This window comes from Eretmochelys imbricata, chromosome 3 (assembly GCF_965152235.1).
Source record: "Eretmochelys imbricata isolate rEreImb1 chromosome 3, rEreImb1.hap1, whole genome shotgun sequence".
Classification (NCBI taxonomy): Eukaryota; Metazoa; Chordata; order Testudines; family Cheloniidae; genus Eretmochelys; species Eretmochelys imbricata.
The window spans coordinates 180771463-180799316 of record NC_135574.1 but is presented as its reverse complement, the minus strand read 5'-3'; the positions used below and the strand labels follow the sequence as shown (position 1 = coordinate 180799316).

The window sequence follows — 27854 nt, the reverse complement described above, 5'->3', positions numbered from 1 at the left end:
AGCATAGGGCCCCAGTGATGACTGCTCCAAAGGTCCCTGTCTCTAGGTTGTTTCTTGATTTCAGGTGGATACCCGTACTGGAACTCACTTGATGAAGGGGAAGGGGAGTGCTGCCTTCTATTCTGAGAGCAAAGGGCACAAGAGCCTACCTCAGACTCTGAGGAGGTCCCTCTGTCACCTGACAGACACCCCCAAGGTCCTAGGCCATTGCTCCAGAGAGATTAGTACCAACGATATCATGCTGGGTTTACCCCTGGACTGCACAGGTTGTGAAAGTACCAAAAGTTTCAAAGATCTAGCCCCCCACAGTAGCAAGGGCTAATCCTTGCTGCAAGGTAAGCACACAGCTGGGGCCTGAGGATCCTTCGGTACTGGTCGGCTTAACTCCTGTACCATCAGGGAGCTCAGCACAGAGAGGTAGAACAAGTCTTGTGTGCTGCATAGGCCCCCAGCATTGTCCATACCATGAGATTTTCCTGGTGCTGTTGTTGCATGGAAGTAAACTGTACTTTAGTTGGGGTCAGTCTCAATGACCGAGGCACCAGTGCCACAACTGATGACCCTGATAAGATTTGGTTGGTACCAGGGAAGCATCTTTTCACAGAGCATGCCCTTCCCTGTCCTCCAGAGCTGGTGGATGATACTAGGGATCACCTAGCAGAGTTAAGTCTAGGCTCCTTTGATGAATCTGCCCTCTTGTGCTTCTCTCTCAGCACTGGAGAAGGAAACTGGTACCAATGATCAGAACCAATCAAATGAATGCCACCAACTACTTACAATAAACAAAGCAAATTTCTCTGTAAAGACAAAAAGAACGTGCAGTAGCAAGTTGATACGTGCCGACTACCAATCACAGGTGGTAAGAAAGAAGTGAGGGGGTTTGGTCAGCTCAGCCCTTTATAAAATCATGCTGTAGCATGAGGCAGCAGAGGGCACTTGCACTGCCCTGAAGGGTAAAGATAAGAGAAAAATCTCAGACCCTGGAGCACTGGGCATGCACACACCTGAAACAGCATGGAAATGTGCAATCATGCTAAGAATTTGTGTATTTCAAAAGAAAGATGAAATATGAGGTCATTGTACAGGTGTAAACCTCATGCAGTTCCACTAAGTATAGCTGAGAACGCAGCTACACAAAGAGCATTTAGCACAAATAAGTCCCCTTTTTAAGAAAAAAAAAATCTGAGACTCCCTTCTCCTACCCACATTTGTTGGATATCATTGCCAATTGCTGTCATTCAGTAATCATCTCTGAATTAAGGTAGCTGAATTGAAAATCCTTACCACTTTGTTATTGTTTAGGTTTGAAAGCTGAGGGCAATTGTATAGATATTGGAAAGCACAAACAAACAGCTTTCAAAAGAGAAATGAAATAGTTTTATTGTTTGATTTCTTAGGAGATTGAGGGTAAAATTTCCCAAAGCGCCAAAGTTACTTAGGAGCCTGAGTCAGATTTTCAAAAGTGACTAAAAGCCAATGTGTCTTAGGCCCTCCTTCATTGCAACTTAGCATCCTAAGGGTATGTCTATACTACCTGCCAGATCAGCGGGCAGCGATCGATCCAGCGGGGGTTGATTTATCGTGTCTATTCTAGCACTCTCGAGAGGTGGGCTGCAAGGCAGAGTCAACAGGGGAATGGCAGCAGTTGACTCATTCACGTAGCTGAAGTTGCGTAACTTAGACTGATTCCTCCCCCCCGTGCCCCCCCGTGTAGACCAGGCCTTAGAGTCAGATTTTCAATGATATTTAGACACCTAATGGGATTTTCAAAAGAACCTAGGCAGATTAGGCTAACCTGTGTTGGCACTTTTGAAAACCATACTCAGCTCCTATCTGCATCTTTAGGAACCTAAGCCCCACCAAAAAGAGCCTCAGACACGTTGACTTTCCGTCAATTTTGAAAATGTGACCTAATTAACTCTGGTAAATTGAAACCTGAGTCTAAGTCTCTTCCCTTGCCAATGTGGCAGGAAAGAAGAAAGCCAAACATATAATATGTAAGCAGAGTGAAAGTATTTGGCCTATGCTATTAGCTTATAGCATTAAGCAGCAGTGGTGAAAAGAGGTAGTTTACACAGGCAGAAACAAGTCCTTTTTTACCCTCTGTACGCATGTTTGTCTTTTGGCGGTGCATGTACTATATATGTATCCCTATATATGCATATGTATATCTAAGTAGAGGCAAGAAGGAGAAAACAAGTAAAATAAGCAGACCATATTTTACCCTTAAATATTTATGGCCCAATCCTGGTCTCCATTAATCTACTTTTTCTGATCTGGAAGCACAAAGCTAACTTGTTCCATAACTATAGGAGGAATCCTTAAGGGTTGTGTTGGTGTAGCTGATCATATCCCATCCCTTGCTGCACAGAAGGGCTATGATAATTGGGCCTATACATTTACCCTAAGCTCAATGCTAAAAAGTGAGTGAAGGTTCATAAAGTGTGATCACACTAACCTATAATAATAAAGTTGAAAAGGGAAGACAAAGATTGAATTAGTACAAACAAAAAGGCCTACTGAGATAATTCAAGGACTAAGTTAAGATTATGTCTTGTAAACAAGAGAAGTGTTGAACCAGAAATCAGTGAACCAAAATTGGTGTGCCAGATATTAGGCCTAACTATTCTGTCCATCACTTCCTTTGCAGATCCTTAAAGAAAGAAAGAGATTTGGGGAGAAAAACTGGCTATTGGAGCAAGCTTCACCATCATGGCTGCCACCCTACCCTTCTGGGACCTGGACCTTCTTCATCCTAAACCTGAGATGTTCTGACCAGAGCGGGCCAAAGAGATGATATTACTGCCTCTACTAGCTGATCCCCAAACACCACCTGGGTTGTGACACTTTGTCTCTCTTCCCCTACCATGTCTTTTTCCTTCCTCATCTTATTTCTTCTCTTTCTGTCACTCTCCTTTTTCCTTTTCAAAAAAAGTCTGGCTTAACCAGCCAAGCCTGCATATTTTGCAATACTTCCGAAAGCCTGTGACCAGGAAGAGGAAACTAAAAGCAATGCCCTGAACAGCCCAATGCTGGTGCAAGTTTGCCAGTTCTCAGAGTGACTGATAAGACTGTGTTGTGCTTGTGTTTCTCCAGCAGTGAGTTTGCAAACAAAAGTCAATGTCAGAGAGAGAAGCTACATTTTCTGTTTTTGCTGTTCTTTTCCCTTTCTTTGTATGTGTGTGTGTTATTTTGTCTTCTAGGAAATGGGATCAAACTGTAATAGCAGCAATAACAGCAGCTCCACCCATCTCAGCTAACTTCTTCTCTTTTCCCAAAAAGGACAGTTATTACCATCTTTAATACTATCTAAGAGACTGTCCAATGGGAGGGGGTCAGGTTTCCTTCTAAAAACTCTCCAGCTGAAGGGGAAGGGAACAAGGGGTGTTGTTAAAATGAAAGCCTGTTAACATAGCTTACAGTTCAAATGTTTGAACTATTTTCCCTTTTCAGTATCTTGAATAAAATGTGGAAAAGGTTTTAATGACATAATTCTCATGGTACTAAGCAGGCTAAGATCTCTGTATACCAACCCCCTGTTTAATGTTGGACAGTGACAAGGTCTTGTTAACACCTTTGACTCTCTGGGCTTGTGATGGGGTGGGACTCACCACCGTGGCACCTCCTACTGGCTGTCTTGGGAATTAGCTCTGTGCCCTCTTCTGGTGGTATCTCGCCTGCTGTCACCTCTGCTCCTGGATACATGTCACCCCAAGGACACAGCCCTCCAGCAGTCTCACACTTGGTTCTTCCCCCTTCCAGATGAACTGCACTCCACTGTCCAGCCACTTCATTCGGCAGCAACCACAGCCAGTTGTCTGGCTACTTCCTCAGTGGCGAGGAAGGGGTTGGGGGAACCCAGTCACTAATCTGGGTCCTGGCCCAGGGACCCTGTAGAAGGTCGCTGCTTACAGCTCCCACTCCGACTCTTTAGTAGGTTTTCCTAGGCCACTTCCCTGTGATCCCAGCACCCTCTTTGCCCTTGCCTCAGAGCCTCAGCCTGCCGATCCTTGCAGCCCGCCAGGAGCGGCCTTTAGTTCCCCAGCTCTCTCCCTGCAGTACTGTTCTGTCCAGGGTGTTTGCTACCCTCACCTTGCAAGGCAGCTGGCCCTTCTCATTCCTCAAGCTCCAGGGAGTGACTGAAGCTGCTCTGCAGCTCTTCTTATATGGGCCAGCCCAGCCCTGACTGGCTTGCTCCTCGCAGCCCCTCTCTAATTGGCTGCCTCCTATGCAGCTTCCCTAGGGCTCTATTAACCCGTTATGGGCCAGATTGTGGCACATGCCCCATCACACACCCTCCCCCTTAAGACTGACTACCCCAGGGGGTGTATAATCGTCCCTGCTTCTCACGCAGCTGTGCCTCAGGTTCTCTGCTAGGAGGTGCAATCTGCCTCCCTCCTTCAGGGTCTGGGTCCCTACTGCAGCCTGTCCTGCTCCAGTGTGGGTTCCCTTATCTGTCTGGGTCCTCTTCATCCCAGTCATCTTATCATAGAATCATAGAAGATTAGGGTTGGAAGAGACCTCAGGAGGTCATCTAGTCCAACCCCCTGCTCAAAGCAGGACCAACCCCAACTAAATCATCCCAGCCAGGGCTTTGTCAAGCCAGGCCTTTAAAACCTCTAAGGATGGAGATTTCACCACCTCCCTAGGTAACCCATTCCAGTGCTTCACCACCCTCTTAGTAAAATAGTGTTTCCTAATATCCAACCTAGACCTCCTCCACTGCAACTTGAGACCATTGCTCCTTGTTTGCTCATAAGCCACCACTGAGACCAGCCAAGCTCCATCCTCTTTGGAACCCCTCTTCAGGGGTTGAAGGCTGCTATCAAATCCCACCTCACCTCTTCTTTTCTGCAGAATAAACAAGCTCGGTTCCCTCAACCTCTCCTCATAAGTCATGTACCCCATCCCCCTAATCATTTTTGTTGCCCTCCGCTGGCCTCTCTCCAATTTGTCCACATCCCTTCTGTAGTGGGTGGACCAAAATTGGACGTAATACTCCAGGTATGGCCTCACCAGTGCCGAATAGAAGGGAATAATCACTTCCCTCAATCTGCTGGCAATGCTCCTACTAATGCAGCCCAATATGCCATTGGCCTTCTTGGCGACAAGGGCAACTATTGACTCATATCCAGCTTCTCGTCCACTATAATCCCCAGGTCCTTTTCTGCAGAACTTCCATTTAGCTAATCGGTCCCCAGCCTGTAGAGGTGCATGGGATTCTTCCATCCTAAGTGCAGGACTTTGCACTTGTCCTTGTTGAACCTAATCAGATTTCCTTTGGCCCAATCCTCCAATTTGTCTAGGTCACTTTGGACCCTATCCCTACCCTCCAGCATCTCTATCTCTCCCCCCAGCTTAGTGTCATCCACGAACTTCCTGAGGGTGCAATCTATCCCATCCTCCAGATCATTAAGAAAGATGTTGAACAAAACCGGCTCCAGGGCCGATCCCTGGGAAACTCCACTTGATACCGGCTGCCAACTAGACACTGAGTCATTGATCACTACCATTGAGCCCGACAATCTAACCAGCTTTCTATCCATCTTATAGTCCATTCATCCAATCCATACTTCTTTAACTTGCTGGCAAGAATACTGTGGGAGACCATAACAAAAGCTTTGTTAAAGTCAAGATATTTCACATCCACTGCTTTCCCCATATCCACAGAGCCAGTTATCTCACAGAAGGCAATCAGGTCGGTCAGGCATGACTTTCCCTTGGTGAATCCATGCTGACTGTTCCTGACCACCTTTCTCTCCTCCAAGTGCTTCAAAATGGTTTCCTGGAGGACCTGCTCCATGATTTTTCCAGGGACTGAGGTGAGGCTGACCAGTCTGTAGTTTCCTGGGTTCTCCTTCTTCCTTTTTTTAAAAGATGGGCACTATATTTGCCTTTTTCCAATAATCTGGGACCTCCCTGATCGCCACGAGTTTTCAAAGATAATGGACAATGGCTCTGCAATCACATCAGCCATCAGCACCCTTGGATGCATTAGATCTGAACCCAAGGACTTGTGTATGACCAGCTTTTCTAAATAGTCCATAACCTGTTTTTTCACCACTGAGGGCTGCTCACCTCCTCCCCATACTGGGTGGGAGCTGACCTTGTCTGTGAAGACAAAGGCAAAAAAAGCCACTTCCCTACCTCCCCCTGCTGGATGTGGGAGATAGCTCTCTGCGAGTTCCACAGTCATCATTGCCACATCCCTCTTGAGAGTCTCTGATCTAGCCTGGTTCCCAGGCATCCCTTTGCTACCCCGCCTTCTCCTGGGCGGGGTAGTATCTTCTTATATGGCCCTCCTCATGGCACCGACAGCCAACTCTTTGCCTCCCTTTTGTATAAGGGCCTCATATGGTCCTTCCCTTGCTCAGCTCCTTTCCTGGGGCTAGCCTTGAACTTACAGCTCAGGTCTGGGCACTCCCTCCATCGGTGCCCCTGTTGCTCACAGGCCCAACATGCCCATCCCCTCCCTGTTCTCCTCACAGGTGGGTGTTTTCCTGGGCTCTATTTTCTTTCCATTCTCTGGGTGAGGTCTCTGTCACCCCTCCCGATAGGGACACTCTGCTTTCCAGTGCCCTTGTCACCCACAGGCATAACATCCTCCTGGTCCTGGTACCTGGCTTCCCCTCTCACTCCCTGTGATTTCTATCGACTCCCTCTCGCAGCGACTTGAATTGGTACAGCTGCTGCTCTGCTAGCCAGGTCACATAGGCCTGCATGTACTCTTGTGCCTCCCATTGACTCTGTTGGGTTTTGAGTACCTTTAGCAGCAATGCACCTTTCCACAGGGGCACCGACCCTGGAGTCCAGTGTGGGAAGGCACCAGAATCCTCCAAAAAGAAGGCCTCTTTATACCCTGAATCCATTGTCTCCATGTTCCATGTCCCTCAATTCCTCAAATCTCTGAAACAGGCAGTAGTCTGCATCATCCCATATCCTCCCCTTATATCAGGATGACCGTGTGCCCACATTCTCTACCATATGTGATGGGGTGGGACTCACCAGCATGGCACCTCCTACTGGCTGTGTTGGGAATTAGCTCTGTTCCCTCTTCTGGTGGCGTCTCAGCTGCTGTCATCTCTGCTCCTGGACCCATGTTGCCCCAAGGACTGAAGCATCCTCTTCAGGACACAGACCTCTAGCTGTGTCACACTCGGTTCTCCCCCCCTTCCAGGGGAACTGTAGTCCACTGTCCAGTCACTTCCTTCAGTGGCAACTACAGCCAGTTTTCTGGCTGCTTCCTTAATGATGAGGAAAGAGGCGGGGGAACCTGGTCCGCCCACTACCCCAGGTCCCGGTCCAGGGACACTATAGAAGGTCACTGCTTGCACCGCTCCCTCCCACTCTTCAGTAGGTTTCCCATGGCCATTTCCCCATGCTCCAGCACCCTCTTTGCCCTTGCCTCAGGGCCTCAGCCTGCAAATCCTTGCAGCCCTCCAGGAACTGCCTTTAGCTCCCCAGGTCTCTGCCTGCAGCACTGCTCTGTCTAGGGTAGCTGCTACCTTCTGCCTGCAAGGCAGTCCTCCTCCCTTCTCCAGCTCCAGAGAGTGACTGAAGCTGCTCTGCTCTGCAGCTTTTCTTATGTGAGCCAACTCAGCCCTGACTGGCTGCTCCTCACAGCCCCTCTCTAATTGGCTGCCTCCTGCCCAGCTTCCCTAGGGCTCTGTTAACCCCTTATGGGCCAGTTTGGGGCACACGCCCCATCACTAGGCCCCTATATCCCACCTAAATTAATACAACAGGGGACATGTTGAGAGCACTGAGACACTTTAGCTAATCCCCAGTTCCTGCAATTGTCCCTTGTGGGCCACTGCAACTCAAAATAAATTAGAGCTAATCTGAGGCTGCTCTGATTTACAGCAGGGCCCAGACAGACACAGGAAAGTGGGTGGGATGGGTAAGTGTGGCTTTTTGCCACCTTTTCCCCCCTCCCTCAAATCCTGCACAAAGTGAATCTTGGCCAAACTCAAAGGACTTGGTTTTTAAATGTTAACATATAGGGCCACATTTTGAAACTTCATTAACTGCATTTTTATGCACACAATTGGCAAGTGAAAATAAATACAGCAACAATTTAAATTATTTACATATCCAATTATCTGACTATGCTTCAAAATTAGATGCTTAGGTGCCTAAACTGCATGTACAAAACCATACAGTTATTAATACTAACAAAATTGTTTGCCAAAAATGGAACCCTGCTGCTGTTAAAATTATCTTCCTGTCTCATCAGTATATGTCATTTTTCTCTAAGTCCCTCAGCTGGCTCCCCATCTTCCTCTGCAAATACAAATTTGTTGCATTTACTTCCAAAGACCTTCACAACCTGCATTGCACAAAAGAACCAGCTTTGATTGCCTGCTACGCTGACAAGGACTCTCATGCTTTCTCCCATGTCTCTTCTTACAAATCTGAAGAGCTCCCAGTCAAAATCTGTAAAGCCGTAATATTATCTTGAGTTTCTGGACTTAATACAGGGTTAAAAGGCTGAACTGCTATGGCCTGTAATACAGGAGGTCAGATTAGACGATGTAATAATCTCTTCTGGCCTAAAATTTATGAATCCTCCTTCAAGACCCTCCTTCATAATGCATAGTATAAACTGCAACATATTAATAGGTAGGCAGACGATGAGATGCAATTACTGCTTTTTATTGGCTAAGAAATGTGCATATGCTGTTATTTTTGTTACTCTGTCTCTTCACCCCATCCCGTGTCATGTATTGATTGTTACATCCTATGTTTTTAGGTTGTGGCACACATAGCCTGTCAGATGAGGACCTGTTTTGATGATTCATCTTGTCGGCTAATGGATCCACAGCATTTCCAGGAGACCTGGAAGAATATGACTGATCCTCCAACACACCACTATGTTGATGATCTGGTAGGATTTTACAATAATATTTTGTCTTCTACCCTTGACAAAGGTAACCTCTAACTGACCTTTTTGTTGGCTTCATCATCACAGTACACCTTGGTATACAGATGACTTGCAAAAGATGAAATGTGAGGGAAGATGCCTACAGGGGCAGGGGCAGAACTCTGGTGCTGAATATGATCAGCTGGTTCAAATAATTTTTAATCCCACACGCTTGAGCTGTACAGCAGGCAAACATGATATTCTTTGCCCTATCGTGGCATCTGCAACAGCTCAGTAAGAGCATTTGTTCTGAGTGCTTGATCAACCCAATCTGACTCCACTCAGGCTTATTTGTGCCCCACTCAGTGAGAAAAACTTTGATTATTTTACCATAAAATTATGTGTATTTAGACTGAGGTGTTTGCTTTCATGGTTACAGAAGTAGACAAAGGCTAGGTCTTTTCTGGCTGAGTTTAGGCCACTACTGCTCATTGAAGTATGGAGGTATTGGGAGGACCTTGTCCCAAAACCTATTTTGTGAACCTGTGTCTCTCCTGGCTGGTGAAAGCCTGTGGGAAAGTATTGAGTCCATTACAGGGTGAGCTTGTCAGTACCTCTCTTCAGGAAAGCAAGGTATTGGTTCTCTTAGGGATGCTATCTTGTAGCCTTTGAGTAAAAAAACAAAACAATCCCCCCCACCCCCATGCTGGCAATGACTAATTACTGGCCAGTATTTAATCTTCCATTTTTGATAGAGAAAGTTGTGGTGAGACAATTTTCTGAGTATCACCTAAATGCCTCAGATTTCTTTGACCATTTTCAGTCTGGCTACAGATTTGGGGTTGGCACAGAAACAGCGCTGGTATCATAACCCTGCAATGAAAACCAAATTCCATATTGAAATTGTCTATTCTTTCAGCAGTGTTTGATACTACTGTCAATTCGGTTTTGCTGACTCTCTTACAGTCAGCAATGGGAGTTGATGGTGCAGCTCTTAGGTGGCTTTGATCTTTCCTTGTTGACCCTTTCCACAGGGCAGGGTGTGGCGATTACTCCTTCTTTCTAAGGGCCCTTAGTCTTAGTGTTGTCTTTAATTCCAGAAGATTCTATCTTGTCTTCCCTCCAGTTGACATGTATATAGGGCAGCTGGGAAGCTCAGTGAGAAGGCATGGGCTTCTGTTGCTTGCCACTTGTGGATAACATCCAGCTTTATGTCTCCATTTCACTCAATCTAGACAGTCCTCTTTAATATCTGAGGGTTATGTTGGATTGTTTTCTACTATGACTTGATTACATGACAGCAATTACAAATATAGCTTTTTACCATCTGCAAGGGGATTGTGACTGTGCTCCATACTTTCATCACCTCAGGAATGGTATATGTTAATGTGCTCTACGTGGGGCTATAACTACACCAGGCACTTAAGTGGGAGGAATATGCTGCAGCCCACTCGCTAAGTGGTGTCTATGAACGGGCAGCATTCATTACCAGTGCTCTATGATATCCACAGGTTGCATGTTGGTTTTAATCTATAAATGTCCAAGAGAGCTTGAGATCTTCTGACCTGAAGGATGGAGTCTCTCCTTGTGCCAAGCTACCACAACTGTGATCAGCAGACTTCTCTGAACTCGATACCTTGTTTTAACTTGTTATAAAAAGGGGACTACAGGCAGAGCATTCTCCCTAATGATCACTTTCCTTTGTAATGTTCTGCCCTTAAAGATCTGAAATAGGCCAGAGCTGTCGACCTTCTAGGCATGCTGTGAAGCCCATCTTTTTGAGAAGGAAATGACAGAGCACAGAAGCAGTTGAGCGTGGCACTTGACTAATGAGAAAGTCCAGCAGTGGCTTTAAGACATGTTGGTCACATGACCGGTGATGACATTGTGTACATAAGGTTAATTTTTACTTTGTATCTTCTATGTTGTATTTTCAAAAATATATTGATGGTGCCCAGAGTTTTGGATGTCTGTCCCTTAGTGTGGAGACTGTACAAAGCTGAAGTATAAATCAATAAAGTAGCTGGAGAAAACAGATATACTTTGAATCTGCTCCATAATATCTCCTTTAAAATACTCATCTGTGGTTACTGCAGTAACGAATTTTAAAAAACAGTTTAATTTCAACTATGGGAAGACTTTGCACAATGAACAACAGAAAACTAGCAAATTTGAAGCAGTACTGAAATTGCTTGAATGTTTGACTCTGTGGTAGTATAAGCCATTCCTGATGATGTTAACTTTCAATGACTCTCCAATATTGTTTCTAAATGTAGAGATTGAAAATTGCACTGGTCAGAGATCTGGGACTTGTGACACTAAGTCTTGGATCAAAGACCTAACAGCTGTGCTAATCTGAGGGATCAGTGACTGTTTTACTGGCAGATATCTTGTGAACTAACAGGGTAGCTGGATATGATAGCTATAGTTAAGATTGCCTATGACTTTCCATTGTAAGACCCTATTTTCCATTGCTTATAACTTTGCCAAACTTTAACCATTTGGGCAAAAATTTTCCAAACCAGGTTTTTGTCTCATGCTCTGTGTGGTGTATTTTTTGTGTACACAAGTGTTTTGGAGCGGGGAGAAGTGTGAAGGGTCGCATCAGTAACAGTTATGTTACTATTTCCAAGAATGAGGGTAGGGAATAATATATTTAACATTAGCAAAATATATCTGTATGTTATAATCATATCTGTTTCTTTCAGAGGGTCTATAGAGTCCTTTGCTTTGGAGCACGGTCTGGCAGTTTGGCAAAGGGATCTCTCTAGTGTTGGAAAGGTGCTTTTTGCTGTCCCTCTGAATATCTGCCCAAATTTGTTCAAGTTAGAAGTCTCAGGGAATTGCCAAGTGCACATGCTCCATAGAAGCTTGTTGGAGTTTAGTAGTTAAATTCTCCTTACATTCCGTCTGCACTGAGCATACTCCATCCTCAAACACTGCACTGAGTATGCTTCTCCCCATAGACCATGCTGAGCAAACTTTAGATGAGGTCTGCAGGACTGTCCCTGTAAATGTTCCTCCCGGCTGACTGGGACCACTCTGATTTGCGGGCATTGTAACTGAGACCAGGAAGACTATCTCCCTTGTGATTTTCCCTTGCTGACAGCTAGGCAGGAGGAAAGAGGAGGAAGAAACCACCTGACTAGAATGCAAAGAGGTGAGAAAGAGAAGAAGGCCAGGAGCAGACTGGTGAAGGCTAGGAGCAAAGGGTAAAAACCTATTCTTGTGCTTAAAGGGTTGAGGTCTATGCTTAGACCTAAAGGTTCCAGTAGTCCTGCTGATGATCTACGTGGGGGTCAATATGGTTCCACATGACAGGGGTTTTGCTTTTTAAGTTTGCCTTTAAGCTTAAGAAGTTACTTACAAAAAAACTTCATTAACAGAGAACATTAAAGTTGCAAAGTCAAGCACTCAAAAATTAGGAAATGCCACATTTAAGGTTACCAGTGCAACCTTAATTTTGCCCCCTTCTGTGTACACATTATGATATATAATTACACTGTCACATACTATTGTTTTGAGAGGACCCCTTTCTCTTCCAATGGAGGGATAGAGCTTTCAGGATGGAGAAAAGATATATCTCAGGGCACACTTTAAATCCTAACAAATTTGAGCTCTTATGGACCAAGGGACGAAGAGAGTTTCAAAGGTGTGGGCCCCAATGGAGATGCCTTGAGAGCTGCCCCCTCTCTCTTATACCAGCAACAGGGCTCAAACTCAGCTGCCTCCACTGACCACAACTCTGGCAGCATGTCATGAGGAGAGAGATGGAGTAGGCTGCTGGCCTGTCTCACAGCCAGGAAGAATTAACACCATGCTCAAAGTCTATTCAGGCTCTTCCTTCAGGACACCGTTTTATTCTTCCACTACAAAACAACACATCAAAGCTATTCCCCTGACCCACGCAGACTGCAGGGGCCTAGAGGTGTTCCCCCTTGCTTCTCTCTCACCTCCTGTAGGGTCTGTCACAGGCATCCAGCTGTTTCCCATAGCGCCTTCCTTCAACTAAACTCAGAACATTTATAGGTAAAAAGCTTAAGGTCTTAAAATCAACTTTTATTGAATCTTCAATGTAGGTTTTGTGGAGCTATTGAGATTTTACTATGGGATAAAGTAAGAGGAAGTGGTTTGGAGCAAAACTCTGTCACTACACTGATCATAACAGAAGGGAGCTCTCCCTCCTCTCCGTGGCTTGGGTAAGTATATCTCCCCCAGAGCTCCCCCTCCTCCTCAGCTGGTGCAGAGAGTGCTCTCCCTTTTGTCTTTTTAACCACTGGGTTCTACAAAGCTGTCATTGTGCTCCCTATCCTACCAAAACCCAAGAGGTCATTTGAGTCCCAAGCTGCTGTTGATGTTACAATACAGTTTGTTGCCATAGCCAAGAGGCAATACAGTGGCCAAATGAAGTCAAGTAGAGAAAATAATGGATCTTACCAGATTTTTTAAGTGCAATATTTAATACTTTTGTTTGACTCACACTTGAAGGTCACATAACTTGTGACATGACGGTCCTAGACACACTTTGACAGACCATTACAATTCTTTCAAGAGCAGTGAATTTTACCAAGCATGATTCTGAACCAGTGTTTCTAGGCTCTACAAAGAGTTGATTTAGAATACCACAAAGAACCTGTAGATACCAGAGTCTGAGCACTTCATTGTGTCACATTCTCTCTCTCCTCGAGTCCTTCCTAAAATATAACCCTGGAATACCATTGCACCATCTCTTAGCAGCCTCCAGTATTGCACTGAAATGTATCAATGCAGTAAATCATTTCACTTCACACAACAAGCTTCCTTTAAACCAAGATCAATAGCAACTAGCTGCAATCTGCCATAAAAAGCTTGCATTTATGACCCCTCCTCACTCCCTTTCACAATATCGAAGGACATCAGAGAATCACAGCTTGTGAGGTTAGGTTAGGAAATATCTTTACAATTGTGTTTAACGTTAAAAGAAACTAATGCAAAGATATGTTCAAAACACAAGGCTTTAAATAATACAGTAACTAGATCATAAAATTTTTAGAGATAGACAGAGAAAGTATTGTTTGGATCCAAATTAGGCTGAGATGAGGGTTTGGAACCAGATACAATGGAAGGAATTGAACTGTTCACAAGGTCAGCTGTATTCAGAAGGTTTTACATACACTCAAGAAATGAAAATAGGTTACTTTTATCTTTGATTATGATTGAAGGGACAGGTTCAAATATTGGAATCCCAGCCAAAGTACAAAGAGATTGGATCAGGGGTTCTCATTTTTGCCCATCTCTAGAAATGATGATGTGACATTTGTGATGGATTTATGGCTGATGATATTTACCTCTTTGAGACAGCCCATAAAGTTGTTACTGACTGGTGACCCGGGTAGGTCTGCTGTGCTAGGACTGCCACCAACATAGAAAAAGTCATCAGAACCCAGCATGGTGTAGTCTTCTTGCGTGTAGCCCGTAGTAGTCAGAATTCCGTCCACTGATATTGTCACCTAGATAACAAAGCACAGGGAAAGGACACGCTATACTCAGACCTACATACTGCAGTCCTGGGATATGCCTGGTTTTGAGACATAAGGCGGAACCCATTTTCATGTCTGTTTGAGGTTTAGTCTTGGATTCTAGTCAACTACCCCTAGGAGCTCTAACTAGTTAAAGAGTTTTCTGATTGTTGAACTAGTGTCAGCATATACCCTATTGCAACTCAAAAGTTATTTAGCAGACACAAAAATGGTGTTAGTAGAATGCTTCCTAAGTTAGTTTAGCTGGTGTACATATTAGTAAGTTTAGTAGTCTGTCATTGACTAATAAAAACGTGCACCTTGTTAACATAAAAGGCACAAGCTTTTTTCAGCACCATCACTATTTGCACTATATAACAGCAGTTATTAACCATGCAAGAGCTTAATTCCATGCCAAAGAAAAGAAAAACAGCAAAACAATCTGTGTAAGCAGCACACTCTGATGTGCACATGCAGGAAAGAGTATCAGAAGAAAAGAAAGGAAAGAAAATAAGGAACAAAAAGAACCAAACTGCTTGTGATGAAGTAAAGATGTATGAATGTGGCATTTCCATCATTCCCAGTCCAAGTCTCCATGCCATGCATTATGAATGGTTAGAAACTGGCTGAGCCAGCAATCACTCAGGCCAGCCACAATTTAGCCTTATCCTTTGTTAGTTAACCACAGCTTGATGCAAACGTTCGTAATGTTAAAGATGCCCCTACATGTGAATTAAAAAACAATTTGACAGGAACAGGTAAAAATAAGGAGGTCAACAACAGATGAAAAGAAGGAGTTAAAAGTAAGCAGAAGAGTACCAACCGCAGTTCCTTTTTTGTTAATGATGTCTACAGTTAAAAGAAAGAAAGAAAACACACGGCAAACCCAAAATAAGAAACAATTAGAATGATATCTACCGAACAATGTAGTTTGTTTACCATAGCGTGTCCAATGCCTGAGTGCTTTGTGGAGAAGGGGGGAGAAAGGAAATTAAAAACTGTGAACAGAATAACGATTGTTACTTAAAAAATATGATGGTCACTACCATGTTAGTACATTATTTGGTTCAGGTAACGGTTAGTAGAATGAAACATTCCATGAATGACATGTTAGTTATTAAGCATGTTAGTAACATAGAAAAAGGGCAAAAAAATTTTACAAGAAAAAAAGCAGACTAACAAGTATGCCTCCAGAGAGGTAAGAGCAGTTGTATTTCCTGCAAATATATTTCAGAACTTTTCAGCTCTCATCTAAACAGACATACGGTAATGTTCCCTTCATCTTCCTTCCATTGAATGCAGCTGACAGACACTCAAAATGGCTAAAGGGATCAAAATGCCTAAAGCTCATCAGCTGACCACTGCTTGCCCTGAATCCCAAACTGTTTCCCCAGCAAATTAGTAGAAATTAGTGTATACCCCTACTGCTCAATTTTTAAATATTTTTATTATTTTTTTATTTGGTTGTTTCAACAGCACCCAAGGACTCCCTCTCAACTCCAAAACGTCTTTCGGTCATATTGATGGACTTTAGGGTCACAGTTTACTGCAATGAAACAAAGCAAAGAACCTGACACATAGAATGAGTAGAATGGATTTCTGCAACTACCTCTCTGAACATGCACCTATTTTACGTCTCTGTTTGGCAAGTGAAAGGAAGCCTCTCCCCTTTCCCCCACTTTAATCTTCCAATTTACAGGTTTGTCTGATGACATGAGCAAAGGCAAATCTAGAAAGTGGGTCCCTTGCAGCCTCTTTCAAAGAACTCTCCACATTTGTTGTAGTTAGCAATAATTTAAAACTAAATATAGATTATATAGTATGCAAATACAATTCTTGTAGCTATGCTGTTTTAGAAAGATAAACACTTTAATGTGTTGATGCATGTGTAACCCAAAATTACACATAATTGTAAAATCTTAGGGGTTACTTTTTTAAATTCCATTTGGTTATTTCACTCTTTTGCACTATAATTCCAAATTAACTGTGACCTATCTAGCTTGCTATTAACAAAACCAGAAAAGTAATAGCTAAACAATTTTAGAAAAGGGAAAAAAAGAGGTTAGATGGATTAGTTAACAGCGCCACAAGAGAGGGCTGTTTTGGTTAAGGGAAACCAAAGATATTCCCATCAAGCTGCAACTGTTTAGAGAAACAACAGATATGTTAAGGATATTGATTTAAGATAAGCATGTAGGGCAGTAAATATATATATATATATATAGCATTTAACAGAATTACACATTTTAGTACCAATAAAGTATCATTGAATACCCATCCCAAACCCCAAAACATTACTATACATAACATTTTAATGCCACATATGTGCATACACTGTATATGTGGTATTAAATAAGTTTATATAGTGTATACACATACTTGGAATTTCATTCTATCCCCCAAGGATTAACTACCAAAATACAAAATGACCCCAATATAGACATGCATTTTACTAATGAATTGTAGCCTACAAGGTTTTGTTGTTGTTGTTGCTGTTTTTCTTCAGTTAGACGTGGCTATGAGACAGAAAATGCCACCAAAAATGTATGAGGGTTATTTTGAGAATGAATCTACTGCCCACTTTTTTGAGGGCGGGGGGGGGAATAGGTTAAAAGTTTCTTTAAACTAAAGAGCTGTGATTCAGCTATAGAAATACATGCCCTGTGGACAATTATCAGCATGTAATAGTGACTAATAAAAAACTGTAAGGGCAGAAAATTGTACAAGAAAAATATGTGCATGATACCTGAAGTCTTTTGAAATATCTGACTGTAATACTGTCTCATTTAAGCAGCCTCTTGCCCCCACTACTTTCTAGATATGCCCCTGCTCAAGTGTGGCAGGAATATCCCTGTGTGTGTAAATAAAAGGTATTTTTAAATGCCAACTAAACATCCAATGTCACGCTATTCAGATTTCAAAGCATCACATATTTAGCTGTAGCAGAAACAGTCAGTTATTCTTGTATCCATTGTACTGTTACCTGACGCAGATTCCTGGTTACTTTCACATCATGCCAGGCATTGTCATTAAATTTCCCATTCACAGGTTCCACCAGTGCTTCAAAGGCCCCTGAGCCCAAATTAATGACCAACGAGACAGCTCCATTTTTCAGTGCAAGATTGACATAATCAGCTGATTTTCCTGTATGAAGCATTAGTCCATTCCTCTGAAGAGTTTTAAATGACAGAGTTATTTCATCACTGCTGCTCTGTATGGGATTCTGGGACAAATCATAGCAGAAATATTCCGATCCCTTGAATGTTGCAATATATTCTTCTTTTCCTGACAAATAAAAGGAAAAAAGATTTAAAATCCCTGGAAATAAAAAAATAAAATTCATGAAAAGCAGCCTTTTTTGTAATTAACTTTAGTGTCATCAACAATAAATATTATATCACACAGAGTACTGTGTGTTTACAATGCTTAAAATCCATTAAGAAGCCAACGAAAACAGACCAATCAAGCATTTCATTCAAATTAAATTACTTTTCTAAGGTCTTCTCTATACAGGGACACCCCAGAAAGCTAAAGTGAATCAACAAAAGTTGTGAAGTCAATTCACATAAATTAAAGTACATTAAACCCTCTTGTGTATGCTTTCATTCAGGAGGGAAGTGGCCTTAGTTCACTCTGACTTAATCCTCCCAAGAGGATTCACCTTAACTTTTCTGAATGTCTCTTTGCAGACAAGCCCTAAGTATTACTGAAGGAACTTACAGTGGCCATGTCTATACTGGGGAAACAGTAACAGGTTAGATTATGTTAATGCCATTTGACTAATAATTTTGAACACAACCAAGCACCTAGCATACAAAGAGACAAGCTATGTTCAGAAACACATTTGCTTGTTTAAATGCTAAGATCTTCCCCACGACCAGGTACCAAACTTTTAAACATGACTGTCCTTGTTCACACTAAAGGCAAAATTGTGTTTAACATCATGCTAGTGAAGATATGTTAGGGAACACGTTTTCTAGAATGCATTTCCGCAGTGTAGACAATATCTTAGAGAAAAAATATCATGCACTTCTAAGGTACTATTCATTCACTCTACTAGAAACTATGGTGGGATCTTGGCCTTGTTAAAATCAATGGGACTTGTGACATGGATTTAATTAGAGACAGAATTTCAGGCTATGATTCTCTACTCCTTTTCCCCTTGTAAAGTCATTTACACATGTTCAAAGTTAGTTCAAAGCAGGTGTAAAACACCTCATTGTCTAAATGAGAGCAGAAGTCTAATATGGTAACGTTTTAAATCCACTTTGCACCAGTTGCAATGCAGTGGAAAAACAGGTTCAGAAGGTTTAACATTGTTTGCCATATCAATCCAGCCCCTTTTACTTCAATGACAAATTGTCATTTGTACTCCAAAATTCCTTCAGAGAAGACCCTAATATATCTCAACAGGCTAGGTGTATGATACGGAGGAGAAAAGCATAATTTCCTTCTCAAGAGAAAAATCTCACTTTAAAAAAAACCTGCCTGGGATTGGACACCATACTTTCTAAAGGGAGAAGTCTGCAGTAATCAAAGGAAATGCTTTCACTGTTCTGGTGCTATAGTAACAGATGGTTTGGCTACCTCTTACAACACCAGGAAAGGCCAATTGCATCACAGGAGGTAATACAATGCAATTTAAAACTCTCCCTACCATTCCTCCACTTTGCCATTACATAAACACATAAACATTTACTATTATTTGGGGGAGAGGAGTGGCTCTCAAGAGAAGTCTCACAGAGGCTGCACATTAGCTATTCACTTTGATGGCCTATCAGCTTCAAAACAAAACAATATTAGCACCTATATAGAACCTTCTATCCAGAGTTCTCAAATAACTTTATTAAAGTTAATTAACTTAGCTTCACAAGATATCTGTGGGGCAGGTATCACCCGCTTTTGTAGATAAAATCTGTAACACAGAGTGATTAAAGGCCAAACTTGTGTTTGCATTGCCTAACTGTAGAGACCTAAGATTGGGGTTTCATGTTTCCTGAAAATTAGGTTCTAAGTGAGCTGCCCAAGTACATACAGGAAGTCTGTGGTACAGCCAGAAACTGAAGGTGAGTCTCAGGACTCCCTGTTCTGTGCCTACCCCATAATACTGTCCTTCCTCCCATAAATATATACAGCTGGCACGTCCCACACATTCTTTTACAAAAGACCAGCTTTGACTAGCTCATTCGGTAGTTCATTTGGAGCTCAGGATGGTGCAGTGGCTAGGGTGTTAGAACTTGAGGGATCGAGGTTCAATTTCCTGCTGCATGATCAACTTTCTTTGGGGCCTTGGGCAAGTCACTTAGGGCTAGACTCACAAACCAAACTAGGCCTAACATTTAGGCACCTAAAAATTGCTGGGATTGATAAAACCTGAGTTAGACATCTTGGCTCTCTATACAATGAATGGGGAGAGGTAGGCACCTCCAAATGGAATTCACAAAAGCCAGCACACTAGGAAGCTCCTGCCTACAGTAGCCAATGGGAGACATAGAGGAGAAGGCCTAAGTCCTGCCCTTCTTAGAATCATAGAATCATAGAATATCAGGGTTGGAAGGGACCTCAGGAGGTCATCTAGTCCAACCCCCTGCTCAAAGCAGGACCAATCCCCAATTAAATCATCCCAGCCAGGGCTTTGTCAAGCCTGACCTTAAAAACCTCTAAGGAAGGAGATTCCACCACCTCCCTAGGTAACCCATTCCAGTGCTTCACCACCCTCCTAGTGAAAAAGTTTTTCCTAATATCCAACCTAAACCTCCCCTATTGCAACTTGAGACCATTACTCCTTGTTCTGTCATCTTCTACCACTGAGAATAGTCTAGAAGCATCCTCTTTGGAACCAACTCACAGGTAGTTGAAAGCAGCTATCAAATCCCCCCTCATTCTTCTCTTCTGCAGACTAAACAATCCCAGTTCCCTCAGCCTCTCCTCATAAGTCATGTGTTTCAGACCGCTAATAATTTTTGTTGCCGTCCGCTGGACACTTTCCAATTTTTCCACATCCTTCTTGTAGTGTGGGGCCCAAAACTGGACACAATACTCCAGATGAGGCCTCACCAATGTCGAATAGAGGGGAACGATCATGTCCCTCGATCTGCTGGCTATGCCCCTACTTATACATTCCAAAATGCCATTGGCCTTCTTGGCAACAAGGGCACACTGTTGACTCATTATCCAGCTTCTCATCCACTGTCACCCCTAGGTCCTTTTCCGCAGAACTGCTGCCTAGCCATTCGGTCCCTAGTCTGCAGCGGTGCATTGCATTCTTCTGTCCTACGTGCAGGACTCTGCACTTATCCTTGTTGAACCTCATCAGATTTCTTTTGGCACAATCCTCCAATTTGTCTAGGTCCCTCTGTATCCTATCCCTACCTGCCACCATATCTACCACTCCTCCTAGTTTAGTATCATCCGCAAATTTGCTGAGAGTGCAATCCACACCATCCTCCAGATCATTTATGAAGATATTGAACAAAACCGACCCCAGGACCGACCCTTGAGGCACTCCACTTGATACCGGCTGCCATCTAGACATGAAGCAATTGATCACTACCTGTTGAGCCTGACAATCTAGCCAACTTTCTACCCACCTTATAGTGCATTCATCCAGCCCATACTTCTTTAACTTGCTGACAAGAATACTGTGGGAGAGTATGTCTATACTACAATGCAAACCTGTGCTTGAGTCTGGGCTCAAGCCTAACCCTCCCTTGCATCTATACTCCAATTATGCTAATCCAGGGCTCAGTCCAATGGTCCCAAGTCCCTGCAGGGTTGGTGGGTCCAAGTTCAAGTTAAAACAGGGCCTAGGGTCCGAGCCCTATTGCTTTGCAGCATAGACGCAGCCGTGCTTGACTCTGGTCCTGGAAGTCAGCCGGAAGTATCCCAGAATTCCGTGGGGCAACTTCCTTAGTCCTCTCTATCCCAACAATCTGCAGTCCACTTTACTGAAAATGGAAGTCACCCCCCTTTGCGAATGGCATCAGCTCAGGAAAGTGTTGTTAACCCATTCTCTTCTGATCACTGATCTGATCTCTCCTGTCCAGTTGAGAGGTGGCAGATCTCTGCTCAAATCCCTTTTTCCTCTCAGGTAGAGGGGGGAATTGATCTAATGGTATCCCACATCTCTGCTGAGTACCGTAATCACTGGGATAAAAATTATGAGGAACATCCTCATCCAGCTCGCCTCCCTTGGTGGGAGGGGCATTTTAATGTATTTCACCTATTGGGCCTGATCCAGTAGGTGGGCATGGAGCCCACAGATGAGTTAGGCAGAGAAATGCCAATCTTTCCCCCATTTGTACATCTCTCTGGTGCTTAAGCATCATGCTGCCCGGTGTGGATCTGCACTGTACACGCGTACAGGTAGAAGTGTCGGAATTTACACTGCAAAAATTTAGGAAGAAAGTGAGTTTATGTGCCTATGGTTCAGAAGCTGCTGAGGTGGCCTGTGTGAATCCCAATGGGGCCTTATTCTGGGATTTAATCACTGGAAGTGGCAGTTAGGTTATCTAAGTCCCTTTGTAAATCTAGCCCTTAATCTCTTTGTGCATCAGTTCTCCACCTGTAAAGCAGGGATACTACTACTTGCCTACCGAACACTGGTGTCAAGAGAATAACTACATTCCAGATTGTGAGGTGCTCAGATACTACAGTAATAGCAACTATAAAAATAGGTTTCAGAGTAGCAGCCGTGTTAGTCTGTATTCGGAAAAAGAAAAGGAATACTTGTGGCACCTTAGAGACTAACCAATTTATTTGAGCATAAGCTTTTGTGAGCTACAGCTCGCTTCATCGGATGCGTTCCTTACAGCTCACTTCATCAATGAAGTGAGCTGTAGCTCACGGAAGCTTAAGCTCAAATAAATTTGTTAGTCTCTAAGGTGCCACAAGTACTCCTTTTCTTTTTATAAAAGATAGGTAGGTTTGGCTCATTTCCTGTCCCAGTGTGGGTGATACAGACTCACTGTCTCACTGTACAGATCAAGGAAGAAGCAAAATTTTGTTACGTATTGGTCATTGTCTGCAGAAATAAGGAGGCAAACCAAATCCCATGTGATGATGGACAAGTCCTACAAGGACAAGAGTAAGGGCATGAGGATCCATCTGAAGCTCATGCATATTTCTGGTTATTGTATACACAGTAGAATCCTCTCCAAGGCTAATTTTGCCTTCATGGAGAGCCTTTCTCAAATATGGAGTCAGATCTACATAGTATGAACTTCCAAACTGGGCATAATATTTCCTCCATTTCAGACAGATACCATTTGATTGTGTTTGTCACACTGGTTGCTTCCTATGCCTGGCATTCACTGAGAAATGCATCATGAAATAGGTGGTTTTGGTACTAAAAAAAAAATGTGCAGGGCTATAAAGCCCAGAGAGTTAATACATCCATACAGGAAGCCCAAATCACCTTCATGGACAAGGGCTAACAGTCAATACGAATGGGAATGATCACCTGAAAAGGAGGACCCTATCACAACTGGACCTGCCATCATCCCTATGGATGCAGACTTTGTGCCGAGAACATCAGCCTGAGAGAACTGGGGACAGCAACATTATTCTTTCTCTTCAGAGTCCAGAGAATCTCCTGGGTAAGGTGCATGGGACCAGATACAGTCAGGGCAGATTTTACAAAGACTACCTGTCTCTTATGTATACATCTGTTTGCACGTTCCATAAAGTTGTGCTTATAGTGCTTAGACTGGCAGATAAATTGATCCCATGCAAGATGTGGATATAAGATGAACAAATTCTTTTAATAAATATTTTACATAATTATCAGAAGTTTCCATTTATTACTTTACAGTTTCTACATCATTCACCTTTTCCTTTAATTTATTTGCTTTTTTATTTACTTGTATCGAAACATTCATCAAGATGGATTTCACCTAGGACAAAACATATTTAAGTCCAAACAGCTACTAACATCTGAACACATTTTGGCTGCAACGAGCTTTACAGGTCTAACATCTAGCACAGCCTCTCTTTCAACCTCACCTTTGAGCTCAATTTTTCTTCAGTTATACAACTGCAACCCCTACTCGCTGAACAAGTGAAATTACTTCAATGGGAGTTGAACTCATGTCACCCAGTGGAGAACACATTTTGCCTTCAGATACTCCTAGAGCTTTAATGTGGAGGGGCTTCATAGGAGAAATGGAAGGGAAAATGTGTCCTTTTGTACCTCTTTAACTAATACCTCTAATCTCTGGCATACCCAAAGTGCAGCAAGTAAGAAGAGCACAAACTAAGTCTGCCCACACCCAGCCTAGTGTGTCAGACACAGGTGATAAGAAGAGAGGACATTACAGTTGGTGAAGCAGCAATGGGAGGGGTTTACACTTTCTCCAGGAACTAACATTCCAGACTTTGTAACCAACCTACAAAACACCCTCCGAACCTCTTTAGCCCTTGCTAAAGAAAACATACAGGATGCTCAAAAAGAGCAAAAAGCCTGGTATGATAAACATGCCAGACAGCGTTCCTTCAAAGCAGGGAAACAGGTCATGGTCTTAAAGGCGCTCCAGGCCCATGAAATGGAAGTGTCGTGGGAAGGGCCATTCATGGTCCAGGAGCACCTGGGAGCTGTTAATTATCTCATAGCGTTCCCCACCTCCAACCAAAAGCCTAAGAGCTACCATATTAATTCTCTAAAGCCCTTTTATTCCAGAGAATTAAAGGTTTGTCAGTTTACAGCCCAGGGAGGAGACAACGCTGAGTGGCCTGAAGGTGTCTACTACGAAGGGAAAAGTGATGGTGGCGTGGAAAAGGTGAACCCCTCCATGACCCTTGGGCATATGCAGTGACAGCAGATCCAGGAGCTGTGCGCTAGCTATGCGCCGACGTTCTCAGCCACCCCAGGACTGACTGAATGGGCATACCACTCCATTGACACAGGTAATGCTCACCCAATTAAAGTCCAACCTTACCGGGTGTCTCCTCAAGCTAAAACTGCTATAGAATGGGAGATCCACGATATGCTACAGATGGGGGTAATCTGCCCCCCTGGCAGTGCATGGGCATCTCCAGTGGTTCTAGTTCCCAATCCAGATGGGGAGATACGTTTTTGCGTGGATTACCATAAGCTAAATGCTGTAACTCGCCCAGACAACTATCCAATGCCCTGCACAGATGAACTATTAGAGAAACTGGGACAGGCCCAGTTCATCTCTACCTTGGACTTAACCAAGGGGTACTGGCAGGTACCACTAGATGAATCCGCCAACGAAAAGTCAGCCTTCACCACACAGGTCGGGCTGTATGAATTTAATGTACTCCCTTTTCAGGCTGCAGAATGTACCCGCCACCTTCCAAAGACTTGTAGATGGTCTCCTAGCAGGATTGGGAGAATATGCCGTCACCTACCTTGACGATGTGGCCATATTTTTGGATTCCTGGGCAGAACACCTGGAACATCTACAAAAAGTCTTTGAGTGCATAAGGGAGGCAGGACTAACTGTTAAGGCTAAGAAGTGTCAAATAGGCCTAAACAGAGTGACTTACCTTGCACACCAGGTGGGTCAAGGAACGGTCAACACCCTACAGGCCAAAGTGGATGCTATCCAAAAGTGGCCTGTCCCAAAGTCAGAGAAATAGGTCCAATCCTTCTTAGGCTTGGCCGGTTATTACAGACGATTTGTACCGCAATTCAGCCAAATTGCCACCCCACTGACAGACCTAACCAAAAAGAAACAGCCAAATGCCGTTCAGTGGACCGAAGAGTGTCAGAAGGCCTTTAACCAGCTTAAAGCGACACTCATGTCTGACCCTGTGCTAAGGGCCCCAGACTTTGACAAACCATTCCTAGTAACCACACATGCGTCCGAGCATGGTGTGGGAGCAGTTTTAATTCAGGAAGGACCGGATCAAGAATTCCACCATGTAGTGTTTCTAAGCAAGAAGCTGTCTGAGAGGGAAAGCAACTGGTCAGTCAGTGAAAAAGAATGTTACGCCATTGTCTACGCTCTGGAAAAGCTACACCCATATGTTTGGGGATGGCGTTTCCACCTGCAAACCGACCATGCTGCGCTACGGTGGCTTCATACCGCCACGGGAAATAACAAAAAAAATATTCGGTGGAGTTTAGCTCTCCAAGATTTTGATTTCGACATCCAACTCATCTCAGGAGCTTCTAACAAAGTGGCTGATGCACTCTCCCATGAAAGTTTCCCGGAATCAACTGGTTAAAATCATCCTTGAGATGTGGGAAATATTGTTAGTCTTTATGTACTTGGTAGTATATTTAGAGGTGCATGTGTCTTATTAACTCTGTTTTCTCCTAGAGCTTCAAGAAGAAATCCCAGCCAGTGTTTCACCCTATCTGTGATTTGGGGGGCGTGTCATAAATATAAAGGGAAGGGTAAACACCTTTAAAATCCCTCCTGGCCAGAGGAAAAACCCTTTCACCTGTAAAGGGTTAAGAAACTAGGATAACCTCTCTAGCACCTGACTAAAATGACCAATGAGGAGAGAAGATACTTTCAAAGCTGGAAGGGGGAGAAACAAAGTCTCTGTGTTGTTTTTTTCCAGCAACAGAAAAGGAACGGAGTCTTAGAATTTAGTAAGTAATCTAGCTAGATGTGTGTTAGATTCTGTTTTGTTTAAGTGGCTGATAAAATAAGATGTGCTGAATGGAATGTATATTCCTGTTTTTCTGTCTTTTTGTAACTTAAGGTTTTGCCTAGAGGGATTCTCTATGTTTTAAATCTAATTACCCTGTAAGGTATTTACCATCCTGATTTTACAGAGGTGATTCTTTTACTTTTTCTTCTATTAAAATTCTTCTTTTAAGAACCTGATTGCTTTTTCATTGTTCTTAAGATCCAAGGGTTTGGGTCTGTGTTCACTTATGCAAATTGGTGAGGATTTTTATCAAGCCTTCCCCAGGAAAGGGGGTGTAGGGTTTGGGAGGATTTTTGGGGGAAAGACGTTTTCAAGCGGGCTCTTTCCCTATTATATATTTGTTAGACGCTTGGTGGTGGCAGCAGTAAAGTCCACGGGAAAAAGGTAATAGTTTGTACCTTGGGGAAGTTTAACCTAAGCTGGTAAAAATAAGCTTTGAGGGTTTTTCATGCAGGTCCCCACATCTGTACCCTAGAGTTCAGAGTGGGGAAAGAACCTTGACACCCTTCTTTAAATATACAAGACTAAATCTAAATTTAATGGCATTTTCCTTGAGGAAGAAAATAAAAAGCCAAATCAGCGACTCTATACCTCATTACTGGAAAAAGCAGCTTGAATTGTCATTGGAAAGGTCAAATAAATGCAGCCATGACTGACAAACATCTATTTAATGTGTCCCATCGGATGACCTTTCAGTAAAATCACTGAACGTAATTCTCTGAATTCTTATTCTTTTGCAGCTTCTTCCTCAATCAATAAGACAATGGATTATGCACTCAACAGAACTCAGTTTGGGTTTCTGGATTTGTTCCCATTCCTTGAGTTTTCTATAATGAATTCTGTATCACTTCCGGGTAATGACATCAATGATCAGACGCTAACAATAGATAGTCTTAATAATTTTTGTTCAACTGCACTAATACAGCTTTACAGGAATATCACGATTCCTCCCTCTGTGTAACAGAGTACATATCGTGTTGTCCTTTGTATGTGTTCTGAATCAAAAGAAACGAATGTGGGTCTGGGTGTTTTTTGATGGCTGCTTTTTTTAAAACATTTTGAGCCAGTGATGAAGACGCATTATATGGAGGATGAAGCAGTGTCAATGTCTTAACATCCATCATCTAATTTTCCTGAGTGTGGGAACTGCAAGATACAATATAATGATGTAAGGTCCATTTCCCATATCCTTCCTTGGGGCACCCAAATGTTCCTGGTCATTGGGCTTGGTGTTCCAGTAATAAGGCCATAAACCTAGAATATAACTCTACTCATAGTTCCAAATTTACAAGTAAATACAGTGAACATTTTAAGTTCATGTGTGAAGCAAAAAATGTGTGTCAAAACCAGTTAGGCTTAATTACAAACTAAATTGCATATTTTTGTAAACAGTTGCTGCAAGAATAATGATGTGACAGCTGCTAAATAGCATTACTGTTGCAGAACTTCACACCTTTAAGTAAAAAAGAACAAATCTTATCTGTTCCTCTCATGGATTAAATCTTCAGCCTTTCTTTTTTTGTTAGTAACTACAGCAGGATGGACTTCTGTCCACTTGCCTAACAAATAGCACCCTCTGAAACAGTGAGAGCTGCCATGCCTGTTTACACTGCTGCACTCCCCACAGAGGTTCTAACAAGTTAGGGTAGATTTAGTTTGAAGGCAGAACTAAATAATATGTGTGCCAATGAAGCTTTTTGCTGAAAGGGGCTCTGTAACCTTCTTTATGCCAGCAGATGACCCAAATAAGACAGGACTGAACCTTACCCAGTAGCTGATTTATGATGTTGTCTTTCATTGATGTAATAGGAATGTTCTGATATATACATTTCGGGAAAATAATGAAGTATGTGATAGCAGAAATT

The 27854-nt window shown here is 43.0% G+C and overlaps 1 protein-coding gene across 24 annotated transcripts in view; it reads right to left on the bottom strand.

Moving 5' to 3' along the window:
* NRXN1 (neurexin 1) overlaps positions 1-27854 on the bottom strand; it is a 1233750-nt gene that overhangs the window by 767561 nt on the left and 438335 nt on the right. For 9 of the 24 annotated variants that reach the window (XM_077811986.1, XM_077812000.1, XM_077811987.1 and 6 more), the window contains 3 exons: positions 17345-17646; positions 15301-15324; positions 14191-14352 (listed from right to left, as the gene is read on the bottom strand). In XM_077811986.1, coding sequence (XP_077668112.1) covers positions 14191-14352; positions 15301-15324; positions 17345-17646 — 488 coding nt within the window. Of the gene's footprint in view, positions 1-14190; positions 14353-15279; positions 15325-17344; positions 17647-27854 lie in introns of those variants that run through there. The other 15 variants (XM_077811989.1, XM_077811996.1, XM_077811998.1 and 12 more) reach the window with 3 other exon arrangements.